We start from the raw sequence: 24253 nt of genomic DNA, 5'->3' as shown, positions 1-24253 counted from the left end.
GAGGTGGGTGCCTTTCAAGGACATGGATGCCTGTGAAAAATATGGAGTGAAATTAAGTTGAATGAATATGATTTATGCAGACCAGACAAACGAGTTTTCTGACACTATCCTACTGACCTTCATTTCAACAAAATTCACCTGGGATCCGCTTTTACTAGTTGCTTCCCCTGTTGTTGTTATTGATCGATGAAAGGTGGGGGCAGGAGCTTTTGAAAACTTTTTGAAACTTCTGAAAAAAGTGCAATAAACTCAGCACGTTTCGGTCCTATGTCAGGTTTTTGTTATAACCTGGGCATAAAACACAGGCGGAAATTTTACCCTGGCGCCACTGAGAAAGGATTGCTGCACCTGATAATAAAACACAACTGAATTAGACTGGCACAGTTTGCTTTAGCATAGAGGCAGCATCATAAAACTAAAAATGATATATTTACAAATCAATTCGGTCTTTGGTCACTTTGACAATGAAAGAGCATTGCTTGAAGCCACAGCGCCAAACCCCATTTGTTAGCGCTGGCCTTAGAAAAAATAAAAGCGATTGACAGATGTTATCCATTCGGCTTCCGTAGAATGACATACGACATTGCGGAAGCTGCATCCATGGGCGTGTCAGCTTGGCAATAATAAAACTGATGCGTCCAGCAGAAGTTTTTCTGTGTCGGGAAGACTTTCGAGCACTTAAGGTCTGCAAGACAAGCGACTGTCAGTAAGTCATTCTGTTTGAGAAGGTGGGACCTGATTTATTTACTTTGTTGACAGTTGGTGTAACAGCAGTTCTTCGATCCAGGCTAAACGCACAGCAGTTCTTAAGTCATTTTTATCTGACAGTATGAACGGGACAGCATTGTTTATGCTACAGGTGAAAAGTCCAAAACGTTGAACCGTGTTCAGCTCATGCTCTGACGTTGTGTAACTGTAGGCTAGCTACTTGTATTTGTAAGTATATTGCAATATATAGTTATTCAATTTAGCACAATAAGTAGTTTCCTTGTTCAGTCCGAGAGCGATATTAGCCCTTTCAGCTGTTTTTCTACCACTTTACACTGAAAAAATGGAAATGTAATGAGAACTCACTGCTACCAGTTTACCTTAATATATTGTCTGCCAGGTATTTATACTCAGAGATAAAGAGTATAATTGGAAATTAGCTAACTTTTCAGTGGGAGTCTGGCCCAGTGAAAGGGTGAGATAATATAGATAAAAGTGTTATTTTAAATTGTAGTATAGTAATAATCATGCATATTAATAATGTTCTTCCCTCTTTGTAGACACAATGGCATCATCTACTCCTCTATCGAAGGCCAACACCTCCTTCTGTCTGGCTTTGTTCAACAAGCTGAGTGATGACGACAAGACCGGCAACATCTTCTTCTCCCCCTTTAGCATCTCTTCAGCCCTGGCTATGGTGATGCTGGGGTCCAGAGGCAACACAGCTGCACAGATGTCAGAGGTACAACACACCTCTTTTCTCCTTCTAAGTTAGCATTTTCAGCAGAAGGTATTATTGCTACGTCTGGTTTGTGGACCAAATAATCCAGATTTCCAGATTTTCACTATAAAATGCAACCCATTTAAACTGCCACACTCACTCACTCACTTCTGAAATCACTAAAAGTTAGCCCAGCACGTCTCTGTGCAACTTCGAGTGACTCTAAGGGTGGTGGGTGTAATCGGAGTAAAGTTCATGGTGAAGTATTGCAGGCCCCCATTCAGTATGAATCACCTGCCTTTCTTTCAGCATCAGCAAAGTGACAAAGATGTGTTCTGTTCAGTCTCTGACGTTTTATAGGTGGGGCCTCTTTGGTGTGTTACCATAGGAACACAATACATAACATGGAAGTGTAAAGGCAATAAAGATCTCAGTAAAGTAACCTGTACACTCAGTAGAGGTAGTTGAAATGTGGGTGGTTGTTCACATGGTGTAAAACAGAACATTTTTCTAAGTGATTGCGAAAGACTCACCCACACAAATAAATAAGACTGATGGGAAGTATGAGTATGTGGGAGACGCCGAACTCCACCCAAATCCAATTTTTTTTAGTAAACTTTTGAAATGGTAAAATACTGTTTTAGGCAATTCATTTATGACCGGGATAAGCACCACACAAAGCATTTGTTTGAAGAGCAAGGTCTGTCAGTAGAGATAAGGTTATTCACAGGTGCTGGCTGATTTGAAGTGGGAAGCTTGTTGAAGCTTGCTAATACACAGTGCAAAAAAATAGCAGATATTAAGAATGCTTGTGTATTTTGTCCATGTTGTGCCCTTCCCTTCTGTTTTCTAATGTGGTAGCAGTAGGGCTGTTCAAAGTTTGGAGCTGTCACACGACCTACATGTTATAACCTGACCTACATGTTATAAATTAATTGTGTGTCTTTTCTAAAGGCTGGGTTTGTTCCAGAAGGTGGTAAGTTATCACTGAAACATTTTTCAGCGAGTGGGGACTGCAGTTAAGCTGCCCCTGAGCTGTACTATAAAGAGCAATGCGAGGGGTGAAAGGTAACTTGCACAGCAAGGTAGACACACCCAACACCCACACCAGCAGTATTACAAAGACAAAAATCCAACTAATTTATGGTATTTCTCTGAGAAGTTGTTCTGATTATGTGGGTTAAACATACAGAGTGATCCTGCTTGTGTCAGAGTTTGGGTTGGTGTTTGTGAATGCCTGACTTGTGGGGAACAGAGTGATTGTGTGATTGTGCATGCGTGTAAAAGTGCAGAAGTGACAGTCACATAAGGCTGCTGTGAGGATTTTTTTCACAGCCGGTTACCAGAAAGTCCAGTTGCGTGAACTGGTTGTTTATAACTTGTTGATTAAGCAACCACTCTACAAATACCACAGTCAGTTGGTGAGAATAGAGAGGTGTGGGGCCAGCAGTGATATCATGTGAATGTGCAAGGACTTAACGGTGAACATTATGACCATCTAGGAATGTGCAACATATTTGCTGCTATACTAAGTAAGAACATGAGAATCTTGGGCTGGAAACCAGTAGAAATATGTTGGTAGGTTAAGGAAGACTTTCAGTTAAGTTCTTTAAATTGTCTAAAGCAATGCTTCTCTGCGATATATTCATTTCTTTTAACTCTTTCCATCATTTATGCATTACATTTATCAAAATGTTTCAACTTGTCTCGCTCGCTCAGCCGCAGCATATACAGTAGCTTTCAGGTGTCACAGCCGGCTCAGTATGGGGATCTACATATATGTATTTTTAAATCTAAGATAAATGTATTTTTTGTCAAGTAAGTTGAACTGCTCTACAATATTTCCAAGGAATCACTGGTTTAAACAAAGTCAGTAAGAAGTGAAGTGAAGTGAAGAAGCTCTTGTGCCGACCTCTCTACGTTGTTCCAGTAGCTTAGGAGCAGGGTGTGGTGAGTCCTCTCTGACGACATCATCGGTTGTGGTTACTCTTAAGCGCCCCTACAACAACATGACAAAGAGTGAGAGCAGTGACTGAAGATGCTAATGCAATCACTCACCTATTTTCCAGTCGATACAATTTAACAAATGTATCCATCTTTTGATCCATCTTCCCAGCCTAATGCCTACAGAATTCCACTTCCTGTCAACACCCAGAGACGTGTGATTTCTGAGTTAACAGTGAACACTGCCAATTGCACCCCCTAGGTCCTCTGCTTCACTGAGGCAGAGAAGCCACGACATGCAGGAGCACAACAACAGATGCAGATGCAGCAGCAGGCCCAGTTCAGACTGCCACAGCATCTGCGGAAGGTGGTAACGAAGACAACAGTGCAGGAGTGATTAACTAACTGAGGGGCTTTTTACTAACGGGTTGATGTCATCTGGTGAGGGGATGCTTGGAGGCAAAGAGCCATTGGTTCCAGAGAGAAACTTATTTTCACTTTGCTCTGCTTGCTGATCTCCAGTCAGTTGCTTTTCTGAACTAAATATAAAAAAACTGCAATACAAGGGAGCAGTCTTAGTTATATGCTGTCTTCTGAAGATTTAAAATGTGTGTCTGACAGCTTGAAACCCGTTGTCATACATAATACACAGGAATGTGGTCCTGGCTTTTCTTAATTCTTTTTCTTTTTTCTCATTGTGCTTTTTATCTGTCCCAAGCTGTTGTTGGAAACCACAGTGTGATCAGACATAAATGTCAAATGCTTGGCTAAATGTTGTGACACATACACACACACACACACACACATGCTGTTTCCTTATTCCTCTGATAAGACTCTTTTTTAATACCATATTCTGCAAATGTCAGTATGACTGATGGAAGATGATGGTTTATGTCTTTCTGATGTCTTGGATGCACACAAGCCAAAACATTCTGGAATTTTTATAAAAAAAAATATTAAAAAGGATGGACTTTTTTTTTAACCATGTAAATAGCAACGTGGTGGAGGGATGGCGTGTGTCTTCATGTGAATGTTTCTTGACAGGGTGGTCAAGGCTTGGGCTGGCATTGCCGTGGGTTATTTACAGCTGGTGGTCTCTTGACTTTTTCCATGTTGTTTTTTCACATTTCCGTGTGTGTTGGGATGTTGTGCATTAACTGATATTTAAATGATTTCCCAGATACAGAACCTTCAACTTAAAGGAGTACACCAGTATTAAAAAATATATATCTAATTTCTCACCTTGCCTATTAAGTGATGAGAAATTCCAAGTCATCTTTTCTTTCTTTCTTGGACAATCTGCTATATAAATGTAGATTTACAACAAAATCATGTTTCCTGTTGGAAGTGTTTTAGTTTTGTGACTGCATACTGTGGTTAACCAAGGAAAGGAAAACTTTGCTTATTTTGTCATTAGTCTCATCACTTAATAAGCCAGATGATCACCAGGCCAGTCTACTATAGTGTTGACAAAAGACTGGTCTGTTTTCTGCTCAGGGCATCTTTATAACGGCTGTCTTCTTGGTCCACAGTGCCTGAAAACCAAAGATTTTGAGGATGATGTTCACGTCAGCTTTGCCAAACTGCTGAGCGAGCTCAACAAGGCAAATGCTCCGTACGCCCTCAACGTCGCCAACAGGCTGTACGGAGAACAGTCCTACCAGTTTGTTAAGGTGCGTGTTTTTTTTGTGTATCTCTTGTCATTAGTGGGTGTGATTTTGCTTACATATTGTTTCGCTGGAGAGGATGTGAGGCACCGATAGAAGCAGCACCTTTCTCACTGAAATGACTTTTGAGGTGAATCAAAGAGATTATTTGGGTGTTTGGGTAAATCAGAATCGCTGAATGTGTTGTTGATGGTTCCAGGATTTCTTAGTAAACACCAACAAGCACTACAACGCAGCGCTGGAGTCTGTGGACTTCATAAACAGCTCAGAGGCAGCACGGCTCAACATCAACAGCTGGGTAGAGAAACAGACCCAAGGTGATTTATACACACTAACATACCTGCAGATTTGTTAACAGACATGCTTGTCACCTTCATCCAATGCAGTTTTAACAAAGAATTGAAAAAAATGTTGAGATCACAGTCTTTGTGGATATTCAGACCGACAAACTCGCACATTGACCTGCAAACTAACACTGCTTTCATCCGATTTTCAGTGTGTAGTGTTAAGACAGAAAGCTTCTCTGATGACGTATGAATTACGCAGCAATCGCTTCTAACTAAAATATGATTTTACAGCGTTTTGTACTGGGGAAACATGGCCACTGAGCCTACCGTTTTTCAACATTTCACATGCTTCCGGTTGTGTGATATTGCTTCACATTATGTGTCAATTTTGTCTGGCAGGTAAAATTAAGGATGTGCTGGCGCAGGGTGTGGTGGACGACATGACCAGGCTGGTGTTGGTCAATGCTATCTACTTCAAAGGCAACTGGAACAAGCAGTTCAAGGAGAGCGCCACGCAAGATGCTCAGTTTAGAATCAATAAGGTAACTCGGCTCGTGGAAAACATACAGTGGGCTTACACGGATCGACAAGAGTAAATGTGTCGTTTTAAAACCGTAATGAAGGGAAGCTTGAAGTGTTTTGGACATGGAAACTTTTGCTATGCACATTACTCAAGACTAAGAGGAAACCTTTCGTAATGACTTTTAACATCTTAATCACGGGTTGCTATGTTGTAGTGAAAAGAAAATCATGATGCTGGCGGTGTATGAAAGCAGCTTTTTGCAGATCACTTGTTTCTAAAAAAAATGTTTGTTGCTTAAGTAAGCACAGTTTGATTCTGTACACACACCTATGTAGTAGCACCATGTGATGAAGTATCGCTTTGTTTGTTCTCACTGGTTTACAAATGGCCTGTCTGAGTTTGAGGTTTCCTGCCTCCTATGATGAACTGTGGTGATTATTTTCAGTGAGATCGGCAGGTCCAGCCATGCAGCTTTAGATATATTATGTAAGAGTAACTTAATACTCAGCTGAAAAGAAGTGTTTGGCACTCTCTGGTTTTCTTTTTTTGTCTCGGGGGAGGAAGCAACCAACAACACAGAATGAAAGCAGAGGCAGGCAGACAGAACTGCATAGTGAAAGCAGGGTTTATAGAGAACCAATCTTAACGCAGATGGTGTCATTATTCAATAGCTACTACAGTACGTAATCAACATTTACTTCATAATGATACGTTAAAGTAATAAACTTGTGTATTGTCAGTTTAACTTCACATATTTTTCTGTTTGCAGAATGACACCAAGCCAGTGAAGATGATGCAGCAGAAGACTAAGTTCCCTTTAACCTACATCCCTGAAGCCAACTGCCAGGTAATTAAGCACTTAAATAATCCATTGATACAGTATGTCAATCCAGGAAACTAAACAGGAACCAACTGAAAAATTTGTTAATTACTTTTGGTAATGTAGTTGAGCAAGACCTTGTGGTATGTGAACGTATCTGAATGTGATTCAAAGAATTGATTTACCTTAACCGTGATACTAACTACCTAACAAGGGTTTTGTTCATTGCATGTCAGCCAGTAAGCTGTTCTGATAATACACAGAAAGAGCCAAACAGTTGCCAGATTAGTATATATATGTATATTTGCTGTAATGTTTGAAAACATCTGTTCTGACAGATCCTAGAGATGCCTTACAAACAGAAGGAGCTGAGCATGCTCATCTTTCTACCCAATGAAATAGAGGACAGTACAACAGGTCTGGAGAAGGTAAGACACACACACACACACACACACCTGCACACATAAAGAAACCCACAAGATACAGATAAAGTGATAATTGATTTTGTGTCCACCCGCAGCTGGAGAAGGAGCTAACCTATGAGAACTTTGTAGAGTGGACTCGACCGGACATGATGGATGAAGTTGAGGTCCAGGTGGGGCTGCCGCGGTTCAAGATGGAGGAGAAGTATGACATGAAGAACGTCCTGATCAGCATGGGCATGGTGGATGCCTTCGACATGGCAATGAGTGACTTCTCTGGTAGGACATGTGTCTGAGACATATCAGATATATTCATTAAAAATTAAACAACAGGCACCTGAAACCTGAACTGTCTCCTGTCACTTCAGCCTTCTCCTTCCAAGTCATAAGGCCTTCATGAGTCCCACAGTGGGAAAATCTCAGATTCTGAAATCATGTCATGTTTTGAGACTAAATTCTTTCCTTCTTCTCTGCTCACAGGCATGTCTCCTGCCAACGACTTGGTACTGTCAAAAGTGGTCCACAAGGCTTTCGTGGAAGTCAACGAGGAGGGAACTGAGGCTGCCGCTGCCACTGCTGCTGTCATGATGCTGCGCTGTGCCTTGCGTCCAGCCACCTTCATCGCAGACCACCCCTTCCTCTTCTTCATCCGACATAACCCCTCCATGAGTGTCCTGTTTGCTGGCAGATACTGTTCTCCTGAGTAAGCCCTGCATCAACTGGAGCGGAGTTAAAATACATCTCTTATTAATGATAATATTAACTACTGGAAGAATGTTGAGAATCACCACTCTAGTTTCTTGAGTTGCTCTGACTCCCGTCCTACATTTTGAACACCAGAATGATGAGTAAAATCTATGCTGGTGATTTTTTTTTTTTTTTTAACTGTGGCTTGCATCGCCTCTTACATGAGTGACTTTGCGTTCATTCTCTGCCTTCCTGAACGTTAGGTTCTTGCACTGTTTATCTTTTGCACCTAAATGTCTGAAACGCACGTATGGCCCTATTTGCTGCACCCTTACACCCTACCCATGTTTATCTATACCATTAAAGTCTGGTTTATCTTATCTTACACTTTACACCCTTTGAAAGAATTTGCCTTTGTGTCTGTTATGCCTCATTTTTTTTCGACCTCCAGCTGTACGTTTATACCATGTGCCAGTGAGACAGCTGCAAGATTCTCTGCACTTTTCATCTTTTTATATATTCGGTTAACCAAAGAGAATGAAGTGGTGAAATCACATTGTCAGATAGGTATGTCCTTGGACATTATTAGAAATGTAATCAAGTGCAGTTACATGTAAATGTACCATCTTGCATATAAGAAAAATAGACTATAAAGAGCTTTCATGAAGCTTTGAATTAGTTATTTTTCTGCATGCTTGTGCTTTTACATTTGGAATAAATGTGTGTGGTTTGCAAATATTGTTAGTCACATTTTTGAAAAATTCATTCATTGAATTCATTTATTGAGATGTTTTCCAATCTGCTCAACTGTGATAAAATAGTTTACCTGCAGTTTGATTAAATATCATGAAAGTCGTCACTAGACTACATAAAGGGATCACTGCGAGGACTTCGGTGGAGTCGTACAGTAGGTGGTGCTAACCCATCTCTATATTGATTCCATGAGTACAGTCCAGGAAGAAGAAGAAGATAGTGTTAGGAAACGCACTTCCGGTTAGCTTCCTGGTTGTCATGTTTGAAGTCTAGTTATTAGTTAGTTATTCAGAAACGAGTCGCCTATTAACAACACAGACAGTGACATTACCAGAACTTTCTGTAAGCAAAAGACAAGTTGAAATGGGCACGAACAAACGAACAGTGTGGCTAACGACAAACTGACTTGGCTAATTTAGCTCGCACTTCTGGCTGATAATCTGGTTTTCCCTGCTTGGTTGGTAATGGAGAAGCTAATAACCAAGCTCACGGAGAAGCATGTCGTTTTCACGGCTTCCTTCGCTATACGGCTGGCTTTGGTCGCTTACGGAGACTACCAGGATAGAACTATGGTGGTGAAGTACACAGACATTGACTACCATGTGTTCACAGATGCTGCAAGATTCATTACTGAGGTAATAGCAGTTATTTAACTTCTCTGAGTGCAGTCAGGTAGTCAGATAAAGCTGACAGTATATCTGCTAATATAATCCTGGGTAAGCAATGGAAAACGTTTATAAACACTGCTATTTACTTCACTGCATATGTTTGTCAAAAATAGTTACGAGTTACCGTTCAGATTAAGTGAAAATAGTGAAAATGAGCTCCATCTCCACCAGCTACAACATTAAAGTATAGCTTTAGTGTATGCTAATTTATCAATAAAAATGACCCAATAATGACTACGTTTACCTTTGATATTTTAATTACACTTTGTTGCTAATACTTGTGTACCACATCATATGGACCTTCGCACAGGGGCAGTCTCCGTACAGCAGATCAACGTATCGCTACACCCCTCTCCTGGCCTGGATGCTCACCCCTAACGTCTATCTCAGCATGGCATTCGGCAAGATCCTTTTCATTGTGTGTGACGTGCTGTCAGGACTGCTCATATACAGAATCCTCCGTCTGAGAGGTCTGAGCTCTGAGGTATGTTTTCAGAGAGTTCATTGATAACAGCTGCCTGTAGCTGCAAATACTTATCCTATAAAACAAGAGTTTTGAGTCTGCTTGGAAATGCACAGTGCAGATAAAGTTGTATCGTTGGGGGGATTTATGCTCAGACTGCACGTCGTGTTTGTTCTCTGTGGCTCCTCAACCCACTGCCCATGGGAGTGTCCAGTCGAGGAAATGCGGAGTCAATCCTGGCAGCCCTGGTGCTGGGGACATTACTCTGTATGGAAGGTATATTTTAGCTCTATAAGATAGCATAGATATTACTAATTTTGTAATGTAATGTAGATATACAGCTCTTCTGCTTGCTTTTTTTCTTCTAGCCCGGCACCTGACACAGGCAGCCATACTCTATGGTCTGTCAGTACATATGAAAATCTACCCCATTACGTATGCTCTGCCCATCGCTCTGATCCTGCGCACACCAGAGGCCACATCAGCGGAGGACAACAAGAGGTGGAGGAGCTTCGTTGGGTTCATGGGAAGCTTCCTCAACCGAGAGCTGTTCCTCTTTGCAAGTGTGGCTGGAGGAGTCTTCTGTATGCTTACAGCACTCTTTTATTACATGTGAGATGAACAGAGGAATTACATATAGTGCAAATCATACATATCAAACTCGCGGGTCGCACTAACATTAAACTTTCATATTAAGGCGGGGGCCACAAACTATTGGTCAATTGCGGCCCGCAGGCCATGAGTTTGAGATCCCTGGTGCAAATGTTTCATTGTCTGTGATTTATGACTATAGCAGTAGTTACCCAACTACTCTTATGCATGGTTTTAAGTAGCATAATGTGACCAAATGTAACTTTGAAGATGATTTGCTTGTATTTGGGACATGGTGGTTATGGTCCATCAAATAAGTTAACCACTTTGTTTGACAGACTATTTGAGATATATTAAATGTCTGCTCCCCTGAATTGTTCTGATAAAAAAGATTGAAGTATTTTTGATTTGAAAAGTAATACCTTAGCTTGTAATAACTTTGAAAGGAAATGCTCAAATCACATGACTCCTCTCCTGTATTGACAGGTATGGCTGGGAGTTTCTTCACGAGACGTACTTGTACCATCTGACCAGAAGGGACATCAGGCACAACTTCTCTCCATACTTCTATATGCTCTACCTTACTGCAGGTATTCAGCCATTTAAAGCCTGTTATGGTGTGACGCCTCACTGCAGACTGACCTACAGAACAAAGACAAAGTTCTTGCACATGTGTAATACTTGCATGTGTCTGGTCAGCAATGATCATTTGCCTGTTTATTGAATCAGGGATTATGTGTTAATTCAGTGTTAACTGAAATAAAGTGATGTGGCTTTCTGGCTTTTTAAGTTCCTTTGCCCTTTGTTGGTTCAGACAGCAGATGGAGCCAGTGGCTTGGCCTGGCAGCATTCCTGCCACAGCTCATCCTGCTCCTGGTGGCATCGTGGGCCTTTCACTCCGACCTGGCCTTCTGCTGTTTCCTACACACCGCCATTTTTGTCTCTTTTAACAAAGTCTGCACTTCACAGGTACATAAAGCACCATCAACAGAGAGAGGTTCAGCAGTGTTATGCAGTCATTATTAGCCATCTTTCATCTCTCTTTCCCCTGTCAGTCATCTAAATTACTTTATGATTAAAATGAGCTTTAAAAAGAAAGGGGATGCTTGTTTTGTCAAACAGGATCCAATCAAGAAGAGATTTTGTGGTTTAGTGTTGCACAGCTGTAACTAAAAAATGAATTCCCATAACTTTTTTGTTTTTACCCTTTTACACTTACAGTTGCATGTGATGAGGTCATGTGTTACTTCTTCATGTTACTTATGAAGAAGGGATATATTCATTTCAATACTTAACCCCATCCAAATTTTGACTGTCAGCTCAGTGAACTGGCCTCCAGGAATCAGGAATTCATTTGTTACGTCATCAAACTCACCCTACAGCCGCAATCACTGTGAATATTAATATGGTGTACATTATCATGTTTATAGTAATAGCAGTGTTGCTTGTTATTTATTTTGTAGTACTTTCTGTGGTACCTGTGTCTTCTTCCTCTGGTCATCCCACGCCTGAGTCTGTCGCTAAAACAGGGAGTGGGATTGCTGCTCCTTTGGTTTGTTGGACAGGTACTTCATTTTATCACATTCTGAATTACAGTTAAATTAAAACAAATTAAATTTCAGATATGCACCTTGTTGACATAACATATCATAGCAAGATGTCATTGATTAGGCTGGCTTTAAAATGGTGGTGGTAGATGCAGTGATGCTTTCCAGACCCTGTTGAGTGGTGTCTGTAAGGGTATCAATTCTTATATTCACAACATTATAAGACAGAAGATTAAGTAAACTTATTTTTGCAGTGTTTTCAATTAAGTAACTAAAAGTGACCTTAGTATGAAGACTGTATTTAAATTTCTCTCCAATATCAGGGTATCTGGTTGGCTCCAGCCTACCTCCTGGAGTTTGAAGGCTACAACACCTTCCTGTTGATCTGGCTTGCTGGTTTGCTTTTCTTGATCATCAACTCCTTCATCTTAATTCAGATCGTCACCCATTACAGACCATCACAAACCACACAGAGACTGAAGGTTGACTGACATTCAGTAATTTTAACTGAAGATGATGAACTGTGGATGCGTGTTTAAAAAATAAAGTGTGTATTTTGTTATATTTCTGTCTCCTTAGTACTTAATTACATTCTCATGTAACCTAAATAATTTTAACACAAAGCAGATTCGTACATTGCCATTTTCTGTGACAAAGCCACATTTGGATAATCAGCTCCTCTGAGTCAAACCCATTGATTAAATGCTGTCCGCTGCAGGCCAAAACACTAAAATTCCCAATGACTCACTTCGGGCAAAAAATGTTCCTGCGCTGCTTTCTGCTCTGGGTTGAAACTTTGAAGTCTGTTCCACCTGTGACCACACCACACAGATGTTTTCCATTTGTCCATGTGCTGACAAGGGCAAAATACCTGCTGTAGATCGGAAATGGCACACAGTCCACCCACAGTTTTAGCAACCATGATGTTAAACAGCTCTGGACCAAAATATTTAATACACTCTTCAGGGTCTGGTTGGCATTGTCACATCTTGACGATGGGAAGCACGCTCTCAGGCCACAAGGAGAAATGGTCAGATGGTGTATAAGCATCATCCAGTCTGGCCTTCCTAATGAATTAGGAATGCGTTCTTGGTTTGAAGCAAAAACACTTAAATCTTATGGCCATTGCTCTTGCAGATCAGTCATATTTTAGTAATGGATCACTCAAGGTGCTGACACGTGGCAAATGTTGCTCTATTTATAATAATAAAAATAAAAGACAGGTCAATATTTTATCCAAGATGTTGAATGTTAGTTTGTTTATATGATAGTACAGCAATCAAATAAAGCCAAAATATTTGCACATAGAAGAGTTGAATAGTTTAAATAGCCTGGGGATTTTGACTTTCTGTTGTTGCCCACAGCAGTTTGTCAAAACTTTAACAAACACACAGACATGTTCAAGACACATCGCAGATTCTAGTGGTGAGTAAGAGGGAAGAAAATGTTGGTAATTGGGCAAAGGAATGCTTGTGGGATAGGGTGAGGTTGGATGAAATTGTTTTCTGTTTTTACACTTTTGTAATGCTGTTCCAGTGACAAAAACAATGAAAATGAACGAAAGGGCATTCCCGAGAATATCGATGGCATGTGAGTGAAGGACTGCTATGTTAGATATTATGTATTTGGTCACAGTGTGAAACTAAATAATACTGATTACTTAAAGTAGACTGTGATTACAGATCTGGATATCGTTTACTGTCCAGATCAAGAAAGTATACCCTTTATGAGGTGTACTTGCTTGATCTGGACTCTTCCTCAGCTGCATTGTGCAGCTGTGACCACAAGGTAGAAGCATTCACCAGCAAAAGACACAGCTTGAGTGTTTATCCTCATTTAACCCTCACAGATTAATCAGACTACTGGAGCTTGAATGCAACCCAATGCAAACAGGGCTGGCAGTGGCTCTGTAATCTCACTCGACTCTCTTTCTAATCTCACATGAAAAGTATTAGAGCTTTTGCTTTAGTCCTGTAGGTTCTAAGCGTCTTTGCTGGCCCTTCCCCCTTGATTGTGGGAGTGGATGATAATAACAAGTATGTCTGTGTGCATGTACTCCCATGCAAAAGGCTTGAGATAGATACTAGTTAAGGTTGAATAAGTGGCATTCAGAGACATTCTTGTAAAGCCCTTGTGTGTCCCTGAGAGTGGAAGAACTTGTTTACTTGTGTGTTGTGTTATGTGTGTGTATGTGTGCATGAGTCATGGTCAGCTGCTGCCTACATATCTAGTTTATGAATCACCAGATTGGACTCGGTAACCTTTTAACTGGCTAGTCGCCCCTGGGCAAATACATAAGCCATTTCATTTTAACACTGCATCCCACTGTAAACCACATTCAGCAGTTTATTTTTAAGTCTCAGATACTAAAAAATAGCTGTGAATGTTGTTTCTGCTTCATCTCCTTCTTTTGTTCTAATGTTTTAGAACACTTATTCCCAACCAGGGATGCTTGTACCCCAGGAAATGCTAAGAGGTATTTAGAAAGACTGTAGAGTAGCTCAGTTTATTCAATATATTATAATTTTTTAAAAAAAATTTATTTATATATTTATTATTATATATTTTATTATTTTTATAATACTTAATAACAACATTTTATTCAGATGAGAATATTCAATATCCACATAGCTTAAGTCTACTGTAACACTTGAACATGTAGTAAATGAGTGCTTGGCACATAATAGCCAGCTAATAGTAAAATAGTAAATACTAATCAGCCGAACTAGCTAATTCGCAAACGTTTAACTAACTGTTAGAACAAATAGCTAAAAATAATGGCTAAAGGTTTGAAAGGTCCCAAAATTACTAAAAACATTGACAGTTCTGTTGTATTAAGGAATTGTAACAACCCACTTTTATATAATGAATAGTGTTAAATAAAGTCATTTAAAATGAACATTTAGAACACGAAGGGTGGTTTGAAGGAGTCCTTGGGTACATCTGAAAAAAAGGTTGGAAACCTTATAGAGGCACAGCTAAAGACACCATGTAATAAGACAAGGTGATGTGTATTGTTCATTAGCTAATTGTAGTCAGAAGGCAAGAACTGGCAAGGTTGTAGGGGTTATGGCTGGGGGATTGCGTGACTGTCTTCCATATGCTTAGTAGGGTGTGTGTATATGTGCATGATAATGTGCTTGCATATGTGTTTGTGCATGTGTGTTGCTGACATACCCTCAAGGAACCTCATCGTTGTCACCGAGGGATATGGGGAGAAGAGCTGTGGGCATTGTTGTGTCTTTGTATGCGTTGGTGCATCTGCTTATGTGAGTGTGTATTAGTGTGTGTGAGAAAGACACAGAGTGGGTGTGACCAATTAGGGCAAATGGTGTGCGGAGCAGCAAAGAGTGGGGTATGAACGGTCACGCAACCTTGCATGGTATAGGATTATTGGTCTTGGTTTGCACGCGCACACACACACACACACACACACACACACACACACTGTTTCCCCCTCTCAGATACAGCTGTCAACAAGCATCAAACACTTTGCTTACAGTACAGTTGCCCAAAGCGGTCATTCCTCTGTCTCTCTCTTGGTGATGTGCTCTTTCCATTGTTTTCACCACATTCCCCAGCTAACTTCTCTTTTCTCACCTCCAGGTTTTATCCCTCCACCTCTCTCGGTCTCTTTCTTTGTCATTCTCACCCTTTCCCCTCCCTGTACAGGACAAGTGTCGTACAGATGGCGTGATCGAAGGCTGCGTGCATGCTGATGAATATTAAACATTTAAAGTCCCCCCATTCCCCATTGTCACATCATCAGTCATGAAACTACAGAGAGACAAAAGCAAAGTACTCCTTTGGGTAAATTTGAGGGATACTACACACTGTTTCACAGAAGTTATTAGTTCCACACTTACAAAGAAAACCGTGTCCGTATGTAACAGAAATGCAGTACATATGTGATTCATCTTATACAGCTTGGTTTCTGTAAGGCCACAGAAAAGCACTACTCTACACTTCTGCTCTGTTCAGGCTCTAACAATACACTTCGCTCTGTGTATATTCCATTATATTATTTAATAATCAGTGTCTGCACTTTGAGTCCAATTAGCAAAACAGAGAACAACAGTTACTTGACAGAAAACATAAGTTCAGGGCCAGAGCTATTAAACTCCACATGCGTTATTCATGGATTATTAGGATGAATCACAATGAGTTATGAACATCATTTAGCTTTCACTATCATCCCTGCACTTTGTTTTTCTGCTCCTCACCACCTGCCAAGTAATGAATCACATTAGTTTTCTGGCACTTACACCTAACCTGTCACAATCAGCCCTGTAGTGCTGTAGCAGACTGCATTAAAGGCAAATCCTTAGGAACTTCCCCTTTACCAGATGAAATACGTGTTAACTTAATCACTGTTCAATCAAAGGAACAAATAACTGAATGCAGAATCTCAGAACTGTAACTGGAGGAGGAAGTGAGATCTTATTTTGATGGTGCATGTTTAAATCCAGGAGGAAGAGAACACTTCTTCTGTTCAACTGTCTGAGTACACATGGGTATACAAAAGGTTATTGCTCACACACATATGGCCATTGTATGCTGTATAGTGTAATCAACAATATATTGTTTACCAGAGGAATCAGCAAGGTTTATAGGAAGTGTTGTGAAGTAGGAAGTAAAAGCTAGAAATGTTACTTTTGAGGATACCTATGTACAGTTCAACATAATGACATATTATAGACTAACATGGACGAGCATGTGAACGATTAATGTGGTTTTCAGTGCAGGATAATGTGAACCTTCAGCCATTTTATTAAATCTATAGCTGTTAGAAATATGGTACATCAAATTAACATTTTTGGGTATTTTTATTTTTCAGATTTTATCAGATGCTACTTGAATGTTGGTCCTAGAACCTGTATTTTTAATGACTGAATGGATATTATTTATACACTAAATTTAAAGATGTCATAACATTATTTCTTCTAATTTCATTTGTGGTCTGTTCGCAGACATAAGATGCAGCTATGTGGTCCTTACTTTATATACTGTACACTACACATGCAAATACACACTCACAATCACCTCAATAAGTTAAATCCCAGCACTAACTGATCCTCATGTATCCTGTGATTCCCTGTAAGCTATACTTTGACTGTGATGAAACAAACACAAGCTTCTGAGAGAGATTAAAGGGAGGAATTATTGCTGTGGATTCAGTAGGAGAGGCTTGTTCCTTCAGATCAGAGTGAACCAGCGAGGGACCACCGCAGCTAACGGTCATATGAGATCAAAAGGAGTACAATTATGCTAAATCTGAATCCTGGTTCTGTTTGGCTCTGTTCTTGATCACCAAAGTTCTCTAAAGTTCTCTCATCTCAAGCATTCACTGACAGCAGGAAGCTGGTGAGCTGAAAAGTTTTCAAGCAAGAGTCACAAGCTCCACTAGAACTTAGTTCAGATGTGTCTATAGAGGTCAGAGGTCAGGATTACATGGTATTAAACAAGAAATGCGGAAGCCAAACATGGTGGGCCAAGACCACCTCAGTAAGTGAATCATTCCAGAACATGCACCAGAACTGCTACATCCCTGATTCAGTTCTAACCTTTGTTGCATTCTCATACTCGATTCACTATCAACTGATCCTAGAAAAATAGTCTTAAATAATCAAAAACCAAAAACAAAACAAAACATGGTGGTCCATTTAAGCAACACATGAAAAACAAGTTTCTCTCACTTTCAGTCATGCCTATAAAATACAAATACCATGCGGCTTTATATGGCCAAGCGCTCACACAATTGAAGGATGAAAATAATATCTTCATATTACTCTTTGTATCTTTTAAATATAAGCTTAATCTAATAGCTTGAATTGTGATAAATCAAAGAGAAATTGTTGAATGGGAGTGACCCTCAGGGATTTGGGGTTTTAGATTAACAGTTTCTTTTGTATTAAAGCTAAAAAGAATTTCCCAGTTCCATGATGACATATGATCTGTGGTTTTGAATGTGGCCAATATGCCAAATAGTTCTGCGCAACAGAACTCTGCTCTCACAGTAGCTATTCCTGCGGTCTAAATTCAATTATCTTTCTTATTTTAATGCACAGTTTCCATGTCCTAGTATTGTAGTTATTAGGTGCCCGGCAATTGGCACACTGCATGTGCTCTATTCCTAAATCTATATTTTGTGTCCTGTTATCTGGAACCACATGACTGTATAAGTTTTTTGTGATCTAATTTGCAAATAGCAAAAAAACAAAAAAAAAGCAAGCCAGATCACATGGTGATGAGCAGCTAGACTGAAAATGGAAGACATTTGTACTTTACATTGAAGCTGTCTGAATTGATCTGTTAATTAAGAACTTTATGCAGCCAACAAGAGACCAAATTTCATTAGTAAATAAATAATTTTTACATCTGTGTATAAAAGGATCTTAATGGACTTTGAGTTTGGTCACAGAACCACTATGAATTACAGTGATGGTGGGTCATCATTTACTAATCTGTAGACCTACTTCTCTTTGTCACATTGTAAACTTTTTACTGATCTTTTGGATAATGAAAAAGAAAACAGTGCCTTGTCATGTAATGTAAACTGTGTGATTTTTACAATGCACCACTGTTTAGAGAGAGAAACTTTGGATAAGGGAGACAATGAATGTTGAGTGACTACCTGATGTGCAAAGTGAGTACAGTTTTACCCAGTAAGATGGAGGTCCAGTCCCACCGAGGACCAGGATTTAGCCACAGCTTTAAGGTTACATCTCTTTCTCTTCTTGTCCCCTGCCTCTTTTCCTGCCCACTACCTCACTGTGGATGCCAACATTCCCCTGGCTCTAGCTCCTGTCCCAGACGGTGGTGAGAGACGGGCGTTAAATTTCCCAGATCGTGTGAAGGAGCTGTCATGCCAACTTTACAGCGCATTAATCATACAGGCAATGTGGCTAGAGATACCCTGTATCCTGTTCTGCTGAGTATTTATTATTAATAGACACACAAATCCGAAGGCTGAAAACACATTTGGTATACGTGAAAAATTCAGAAGCTGCTAAAGAGACAAGGATGTTAACCGAACAATAGAATTTGGCCATTTTTCATTTTTTGAACCTTTACGAGAGCAGGAAACCAACAGGGTGACCGTGATGGACGTCATTTCACATTATTTGGTGTGAGCTCTTTTGAAAGTGACACTGCCGTATGGAATGCATTTTTTTTGTGCCATGACTACGTCCTCGCAAAGCCTCACACTACATTATTTGCTATTTGCTTTCAGTCATTTACAGCTAATTTTTAAATGATTCATGGAGATGCTTGTCACTTACAGTTGGTCGTCCAGTTTTCTGGACTATCGCAAAAAAAAAAAACATCCACCACAATCAGATTACAGACAACTGTGACATGATCATATTTTGCCTTATTTATTATCTGCCTAACAACAAAAGAACAACACATCACCCAGATTTTCCTTAGAAAGAAAAGTCTTTTAATAGATAAGTCCCATTTGCAAAAACATGTAGAAACATTTGAAGACACTGCATATGTACACTGTGTTCGCTACCTTGCAGCTACCTCCTCCATGAGACAAGTATGACAGTCTTTTTAACAATTATCAAAAGGATAGCAAGAAAAAAAGCCATATTTATTTACCTTAGAGAAACAGAAAAGCCTTCAAAACTGTAGTTTTTAAATTATGCACTTTTGTCTCTTACAATAAATACGAATCATCAAACATTTATTGAAATGAACACACACTAAGAGAGAAAGACAAATTCAAAACAGTGACACCATGTACAGTTGTGCGTGTTGACTCAAAAACTTGTTTGAACTTCAACTGAACTACTCCCAGTAGTGCAATTTAGAAACTACCACAGTAGCTTCACAGAACTGAGACTCTGACATTGAATCAATTTGGTGCTTTTAATTAATTTGTGCAAAAATACTGATTGTGAAGAGAACATCTGATGTTTTCGGACTAAAAAGACAACATGAGAAGTGTATATTCATTTCAAAGGAAATGTGCCTTATCGGCAGTGAGACCGAAATGCTGATCTTGCCATAAACACTTATCCACACTGTACAACATTAGCTTCGAAATAATATGACATAAATTATATTATTTGTATGTTCAACAGAAGTTTCATGTCTTAAATTATGAAATTATTGTGCGCATTAAGAGGAATTAACATGGAATCCTGAAACACCTAACTTCTTTTCCTTCAATTCCAAATGAACACGTCTACTTTGTTCAAACACACCTTCAACTGAAAATTAATACTTAACTTTAGTGGTGCACACCAACTTTCTGAGGACTAAGTTTGCCGTCTGCAATTTTAAAGGTCAGCTCTAGTCAGATCTGAGTTGGGTTATTGCCACTATTTTTTTAAGTCAATTTAATCCCAGTAACTACAAGCTCTGACAGTTTTAGAACCAACAACTTTACCATCAACATCCTTAGACTTTTTCATGCGCACCCTTAATTTCATTTTTCTTTTTGTCCCTTCCACAGGGAGATCAGAGACAAGGAGCAGAGATGGAGCGGCGTCCGAAGAACTTTAGTGCCTTACTAAAGGATGCTTCAGCAGGACACATGGTTGAACCACAGGTTTGTGGTTAAGGGTTTGTTTGCTTCTTACTATGCCCCTCTCATGTCATTACATTATGACTATACTCAGGCTGTTTGTAGTTTAATAAACAAATGTAGTGAATATGCACTAAGCTTTGGCCATATCAATCTTTTTACATGTTTTGATCCATTAACTACAAATTGCTTTTCATTTTTAAAAGAAACTGTCCTTGATGGTGTGTTCAAGGATGCTCTGACAAAAGCATTGCATTGAATTTCATTTTATAAGAATATCACTTACAGAGGACAAACACTGAGTAAACAGAGACGTTGTGAAAAAAATGTATGTGAATTTGGTTGTGCAGCTGCTTGGTATTAGATGTCCTTGAATGTGTACATCTGTGATGAGTGTTTTCAAAGCAGAACCTGGCTGCAAACCTATTGGTAGATTTTAATCAAATTTTTTGTTCCGCAAGTTTTCTGCAAGTTTGAAGTCCCTGCAAGTTAATTTCACTTTTCTCAAATGCATAGAAAACAGTAGTTTCCAATAATACATCATTGGAGGCAGCCATGAAAACGGTGTTCCATTTATAACAAACACCATCGAGGCAGATTAACCTTTAAATTGCTATCACTGATTCCTAAGTGTGCTCTCATTATCAGCCATCTCCCTTGTTGAGCCCAGTAGTAGGTATTGTTAAATTATCTCCTGTTTACAAAATTTAGAAAAGGTACTTTTTTACAGCAAAATCTTTGTTCTTCCCACAAAAGCCAGGTGTATACAACACATAAAACAAAATGAAATTGTGTTTCTAGACATAATTTGCCTCATAGTCACTAAATCCAAAAGTGCTTGGAACCAACTACAAATCGTATTCCTTAGAAACTAAATCATCTATCCATAAACTGGATTAAAAGTATTATGTTTGATTGTCACAACTCTAACACTAGAACCTGAGCCTTGTTTGCGACCTCTTCGTCAAATAGAAGAAGTAATTTAAATGTGGACATCCTGGGAATCTTCATACTCAAAGACTGTCCTTTTGTAATGCTGGTGTATGTGGTGCAAAATATATACTTTAACGCACACTGAGTGTGTGTGTGTCTGTGTGTGTGTGTATGTGTGTGCACGTGTGTGTGACAAAGTTGAGAGGGAGCACGGACATAAGTATTTATCTGCTGATATGTTTGCACCAATCAATTTTTACGGCATATAGATGTAGGGACTGGACTTGTGGGGCCCTGTGCTCATCACACATGGCATAACGTTCCTTTGACCAGCCATCATGGACTGGCTTATATCATGACTGCTTTCAGACCACGGCGGAGAGTCTATGGGCTCCCGCTTGATCGAGTGGATCAAGCCATGACCTTTGAACTCATAAGCGCCATGCTTGTTGTAGTCCGGGTGCATGTAGGCCTTGTGAGGGTCTTGTGGGTAGACATGTGAGTCCATGAGGTTGATAGATTGGTTGCTGCATAGAGAGTCTGTGTGGGAGAGTCTCTGAGGACTAAACTGATTGTTGTCGTTGTTATTGCCCAAGTCTTTGTCACATTTTAACAGACGTCCAGTTGGGTTGCTGCTGTTGTTGACTGCATAGTTCTGGTAATTGCCGTTGTTGTACGACGGGCTGATTCCTGCTTTCCCTCTCTGACAGGGTGAGTACTGCGGATCATAGTAATCTGCCTCTGATTTGAGATGGAGGCCTGAGGTCTGTGCATATACCCCGTTAACATAGCGACGGTCAATCGTCTCTGGGTCACGACAAGCCCAGGGTCGCCCATAGGCATCGCAGCCATTCTCAGAGTCTGAGTCGTGCTCTACCTTGATGGGTGGCATCTCAGGCATCAGATGGCCATCGTAGCATTCTCCGTAGCCATTCTCATTCTTCACCAGGTCCACGCAGTAGGCATCAGGATCTGTGGGAATCTGAACGTTCCCATAGAGCTTAGAGACAAACACCTCACCACCCCTGCCACTGTGGCAGCTTGGCGAAAGGCGATATGGCTTTGCGTACTGGCCAGCCTTGTTTAAACGATTAGAAGGGATGTAGCCTACACCTTGCCCTGCCCTGAGGGGACCTGAGTTTGGCCGCAGAGGCCAGCCACCACCCAGGCCTGGACTGACACCTTTATGGGGAGCCATGGATGACTTGCAGTAATTGAGGGGCTCTTCCTGGTTGTAGTAACCATCAGGGCGGTACTTGAGGTTGTCTTTGGAGAGCGGAGTCCAGGGAGTGTGGTGACCTCTTTGGGTAGCACCAGGAGAAGGACAGGAGAGAAGGAGAGGGTCTGCAATGTCACCCATTCCTCCACTGTAGGAGTGCCTCCGGAGGTGTTCCCCACGCTTACTGTGAGGGAGAAGGGTGGCATGAAAAGTGGGTGGGGAGGAGATGGGGATCAGAAGAAAGAAGAATGAGATCATTAATTAAGAAACAAGGAGACAAATCAATCAGTGTATCTCGTGATAAATTTCTGTTGTCCTTGAGAACATTCAAAAAGTAGTGGTCTCTCATGTCCACGAATGGAATTTTTCGATCGATGAATGACTCAAAGCACAAATATCTGGTTTGGTTCAGTTAAGTTCATGAGTGAATCATTCCAAAAGTGACTCATCTTTTCCAGAATTTGTCTCATCTGAAAATTGAGAACAGAGTCAACATCCAGGACCCAAAAATCAATGACAGGCAACACTCGCGCTTATAGGCAGTAGAATGCTCTATATCATCATTTCCTCTTAACACACTGCAGTGTGTGTTTCAAACTTGACAGTGTGACAATGCTGTCTTTTTAAATTGCATGTTTTGATTTCCTGATTTTTGATGATTGAGTTTGTTCATGTTCATGATTGTTAACATCAGGATCGACCAATGGAAAATAGTCAGTGGTTAAGATCTAATATCACAATGCAAAGCAGAACATATGTTGATTAATATGTAGGTAAAAGCTTTCAGTAAGGCTAACACCAGGCTCAAGATTATTAAACACAACATTAGACTTTACCTATTTGCACACTAACACATTACACACTAGACTAAACACACATTCACTCATCTAAAAATAACATAAATTTAGTCCAGTTTCATGAACTGGACTGAGTTAAGTTCAGTAGCTTCTTCTCACTGAAATGCATGCCTTTGTATCTATTCAACAGTCACATATGCAAACACACATATTTTCAGTTATAATGCAAAGATATACCTCATTTTATCTAAACTGCACTACTTTTCCTTCAGATGAAGCACCATGTTTATTGCACATGGCAGTGTTCTCATACTGAAGACACAGCCCACAATCTATAAGCTTCATGGCCTCCTAATGCAACCAGCCAACATGCTGTCCATTTATAACTAGTTGGCATTTTTCTAAAGAAAACTAACATCATCCATGTTGTCCTGGATGATGCTGAGAGGGAATGAACAGCAGAGGGGGTGGGAGGGCTCTGCTCCCTGATTACAACTCGGCTCTTGGCCTCTCAGCCTCCCAACATAGTTAATGATGCATGAAGCACAGAAGGCCTTATCCAAGCTGAGACATGTATTTGCTCCTAATTGGCCACAGGTAAGCCGTCCAGCTCTCGTTTGGTTTGGTGTCAGAGCCTATTGGGTGAGGAAAAGGCTTTTGTTTGTGTTGGTAACTGGGTTTCAGGGTAAATGTGTGTGTTGATAATGCTGTTGCTGGTATCTCTAGAAAAAACAAAACAAAACAAACAAACAAAAGACGCATGAGGACTGATGCTCATGTAATGTTCACTCACTGTTTTTGTACCCCTGTCTGATGGATGTTAGCTGAGGCAGTCATTAAGTATGTTTGTACATAAAGTGTACTAAACCTGACTTGTGAGGTCATCTCTAGGATGACTGTTGACAATGTGCATCATAACTTCAAGCTTTAATAAAAGTTGATGCAGTGGCTGTGGGCTTTCAAG

The 24253-nt window shown here is 40.2% G+C and overlaps 3 protein-coding genes across 6 annotated transcripts in view; 2 read left to right on the top strand and 1 right to left on the bottom strand.

The window, feature by feature from the left end:
• The first annotated feature begins 553 nt into the window (after positions 1 to 553).
• Positions 554 to 8515, top strand: LOC124049245 (leukocyte elastase inhibitor-like). Of its 3 annotated transcripts, none has more exons than XM_046370604.1 (10): positions 554 to 706; positions 1269 to 1450; positions 3636 to 3740; positions 4906 to 5046; positions 5240 to 5357; positions 5727 to 5869; positions 6620 to 6697; positions 7009 to 7098; positions 7191 to 7371; positions 7573 to 8515. In XM_046370604.1, the coding sequence occupies exons 2-10, from the start codon at positions 1274 to 1276 to the stop codon at positions 7797 to 7799; spliced, it is 1260 nt and encodes a 419-aa protein (XP_046226560.1). In that variant the 5' UTR covers positions 554 to 706; positions 1269 to 1273; the 3' UTR covers positions 7800 to 8515. The 3 variants fall into 3 exon arrangements, with proteins under 3 accessions (XP_046226560.1, XP_046226559.1, XP_046226561.1); XM_046370603.1 differs by having other exon boundaries at positions 571 to 728; XM_046370605.1 differs by lacking the exon at positions 3636 to 3740 and having other exon boundaries at positions 572 to 728.
• Positions 8516 to 8738: 223 nt separating this feature from the next.
• On the top strand, positions 8739 to 12365 carry pigm (phosphatidylinositol glycan anchor biosynthesis, class M). Its single transcript, XM_046370607.1, has 8 exons — positions 8739 to 9167; positions 9511 to 9684; positions 9819 to 9939; positions 10032 to 10275; positions 10741 to 10844; positions 11069 to 11223; positions 11718 to 11819; positions 12125 to 12365. The coding sequence occupies exons 1-8, from the start codon at positions 8997 to 8999 to the stop codon at positions 12290 to 12292; spliced, it is 1239 nt and encodes a 412-aa protein (XP_046226563.1). The 5' UTR covers positions 8739 to 8996; the 3' UTR covers positions 12293 to 12365.
• A 6773-nt stretch (positions 12366 to 19138) lies between these two features.
• The window catches only part of LOC124049584, a 71060-nt gene continuing 65945 nt past the window's right edge, over positions 19139 to 24253 (bottom strand). For both annotated transcript variants that reach the window (XM_046371416.1, XM_046371417.1), the window contains one exon: positions 19139 to 22676. In XM_046371416.1, the coding sequence (XP_046227372.1) occupies positions 21530 to 22676 (1147 nt within the window). In that variant the 3' untranslated portion in view covers positions 19139 to 21529. The remainder of the gene's footprint in view (positions 22677 to 24253) is intronic.

This window comes from Scatophagus argus, chromosome 18 (assembly GCF_020382885.2).
Source record: "Scatophagus argus isolate fScaArg1 chromosome 18, fScaArg1.pri, whole genome shotgun sequence".
Taxonomy (NCBI): Eukaryota; Metazoa; Chordata; class Actinopteri; family Scatophagidae; genus Scatophagus; species Scatophagus argus.
Note: the sequence above shows the minus strand (reverse complement) of the source record. Positions and strands in the feature narration are given on the sequence as shown.

Excerpts from the sequence above, each read along its gene's own strand:
- LOC124049245 (XM_046370604.1), top strand. The coding sequence starts at position 1,274 with ATGGCATCATCTACTCCTCTATCGAAGGCCAACACCTCCTTCTGTCTG. Across the intron at positions 1,451-3,635 it reads CAGCTGCACAGATGTCAGAG|GTCCTCTGCTTCACTGAGGC; the intron begins GTACAACACACC and ends TGCACCCCCTAG. Across the intron at positions 7,372-7,572 it reads GGCAATGAGTGACTTCTCTG|GCATGTCTCCTGCCAACGAC; the intron begins GTAGGACATGTG and ends CTCTGCTCACAG.
- pigm (XM_046370607.1), top strand. The coding sequence starts at position 8,997 with ATGGAGAAGCTAATAACCAAGCTCACGGAGAAGCATGTCGTTTTCACG. Across the intron at positions 9,940-10,031 it reads GACATTACTCTGTATGGAAG|CCCGGCACCTGACACAGGCA; the intron begins GTATATTTTAGC and ends TTTTTCTTCTAG. Across the intron at positions 10,845-11,068 it reads TATGCTCTACCTTACTGCAG|ACAGCAGATGGAGCCAGTGG; the intron begins GTATTCAGCCAT and ends TTGTTGGTTCAG.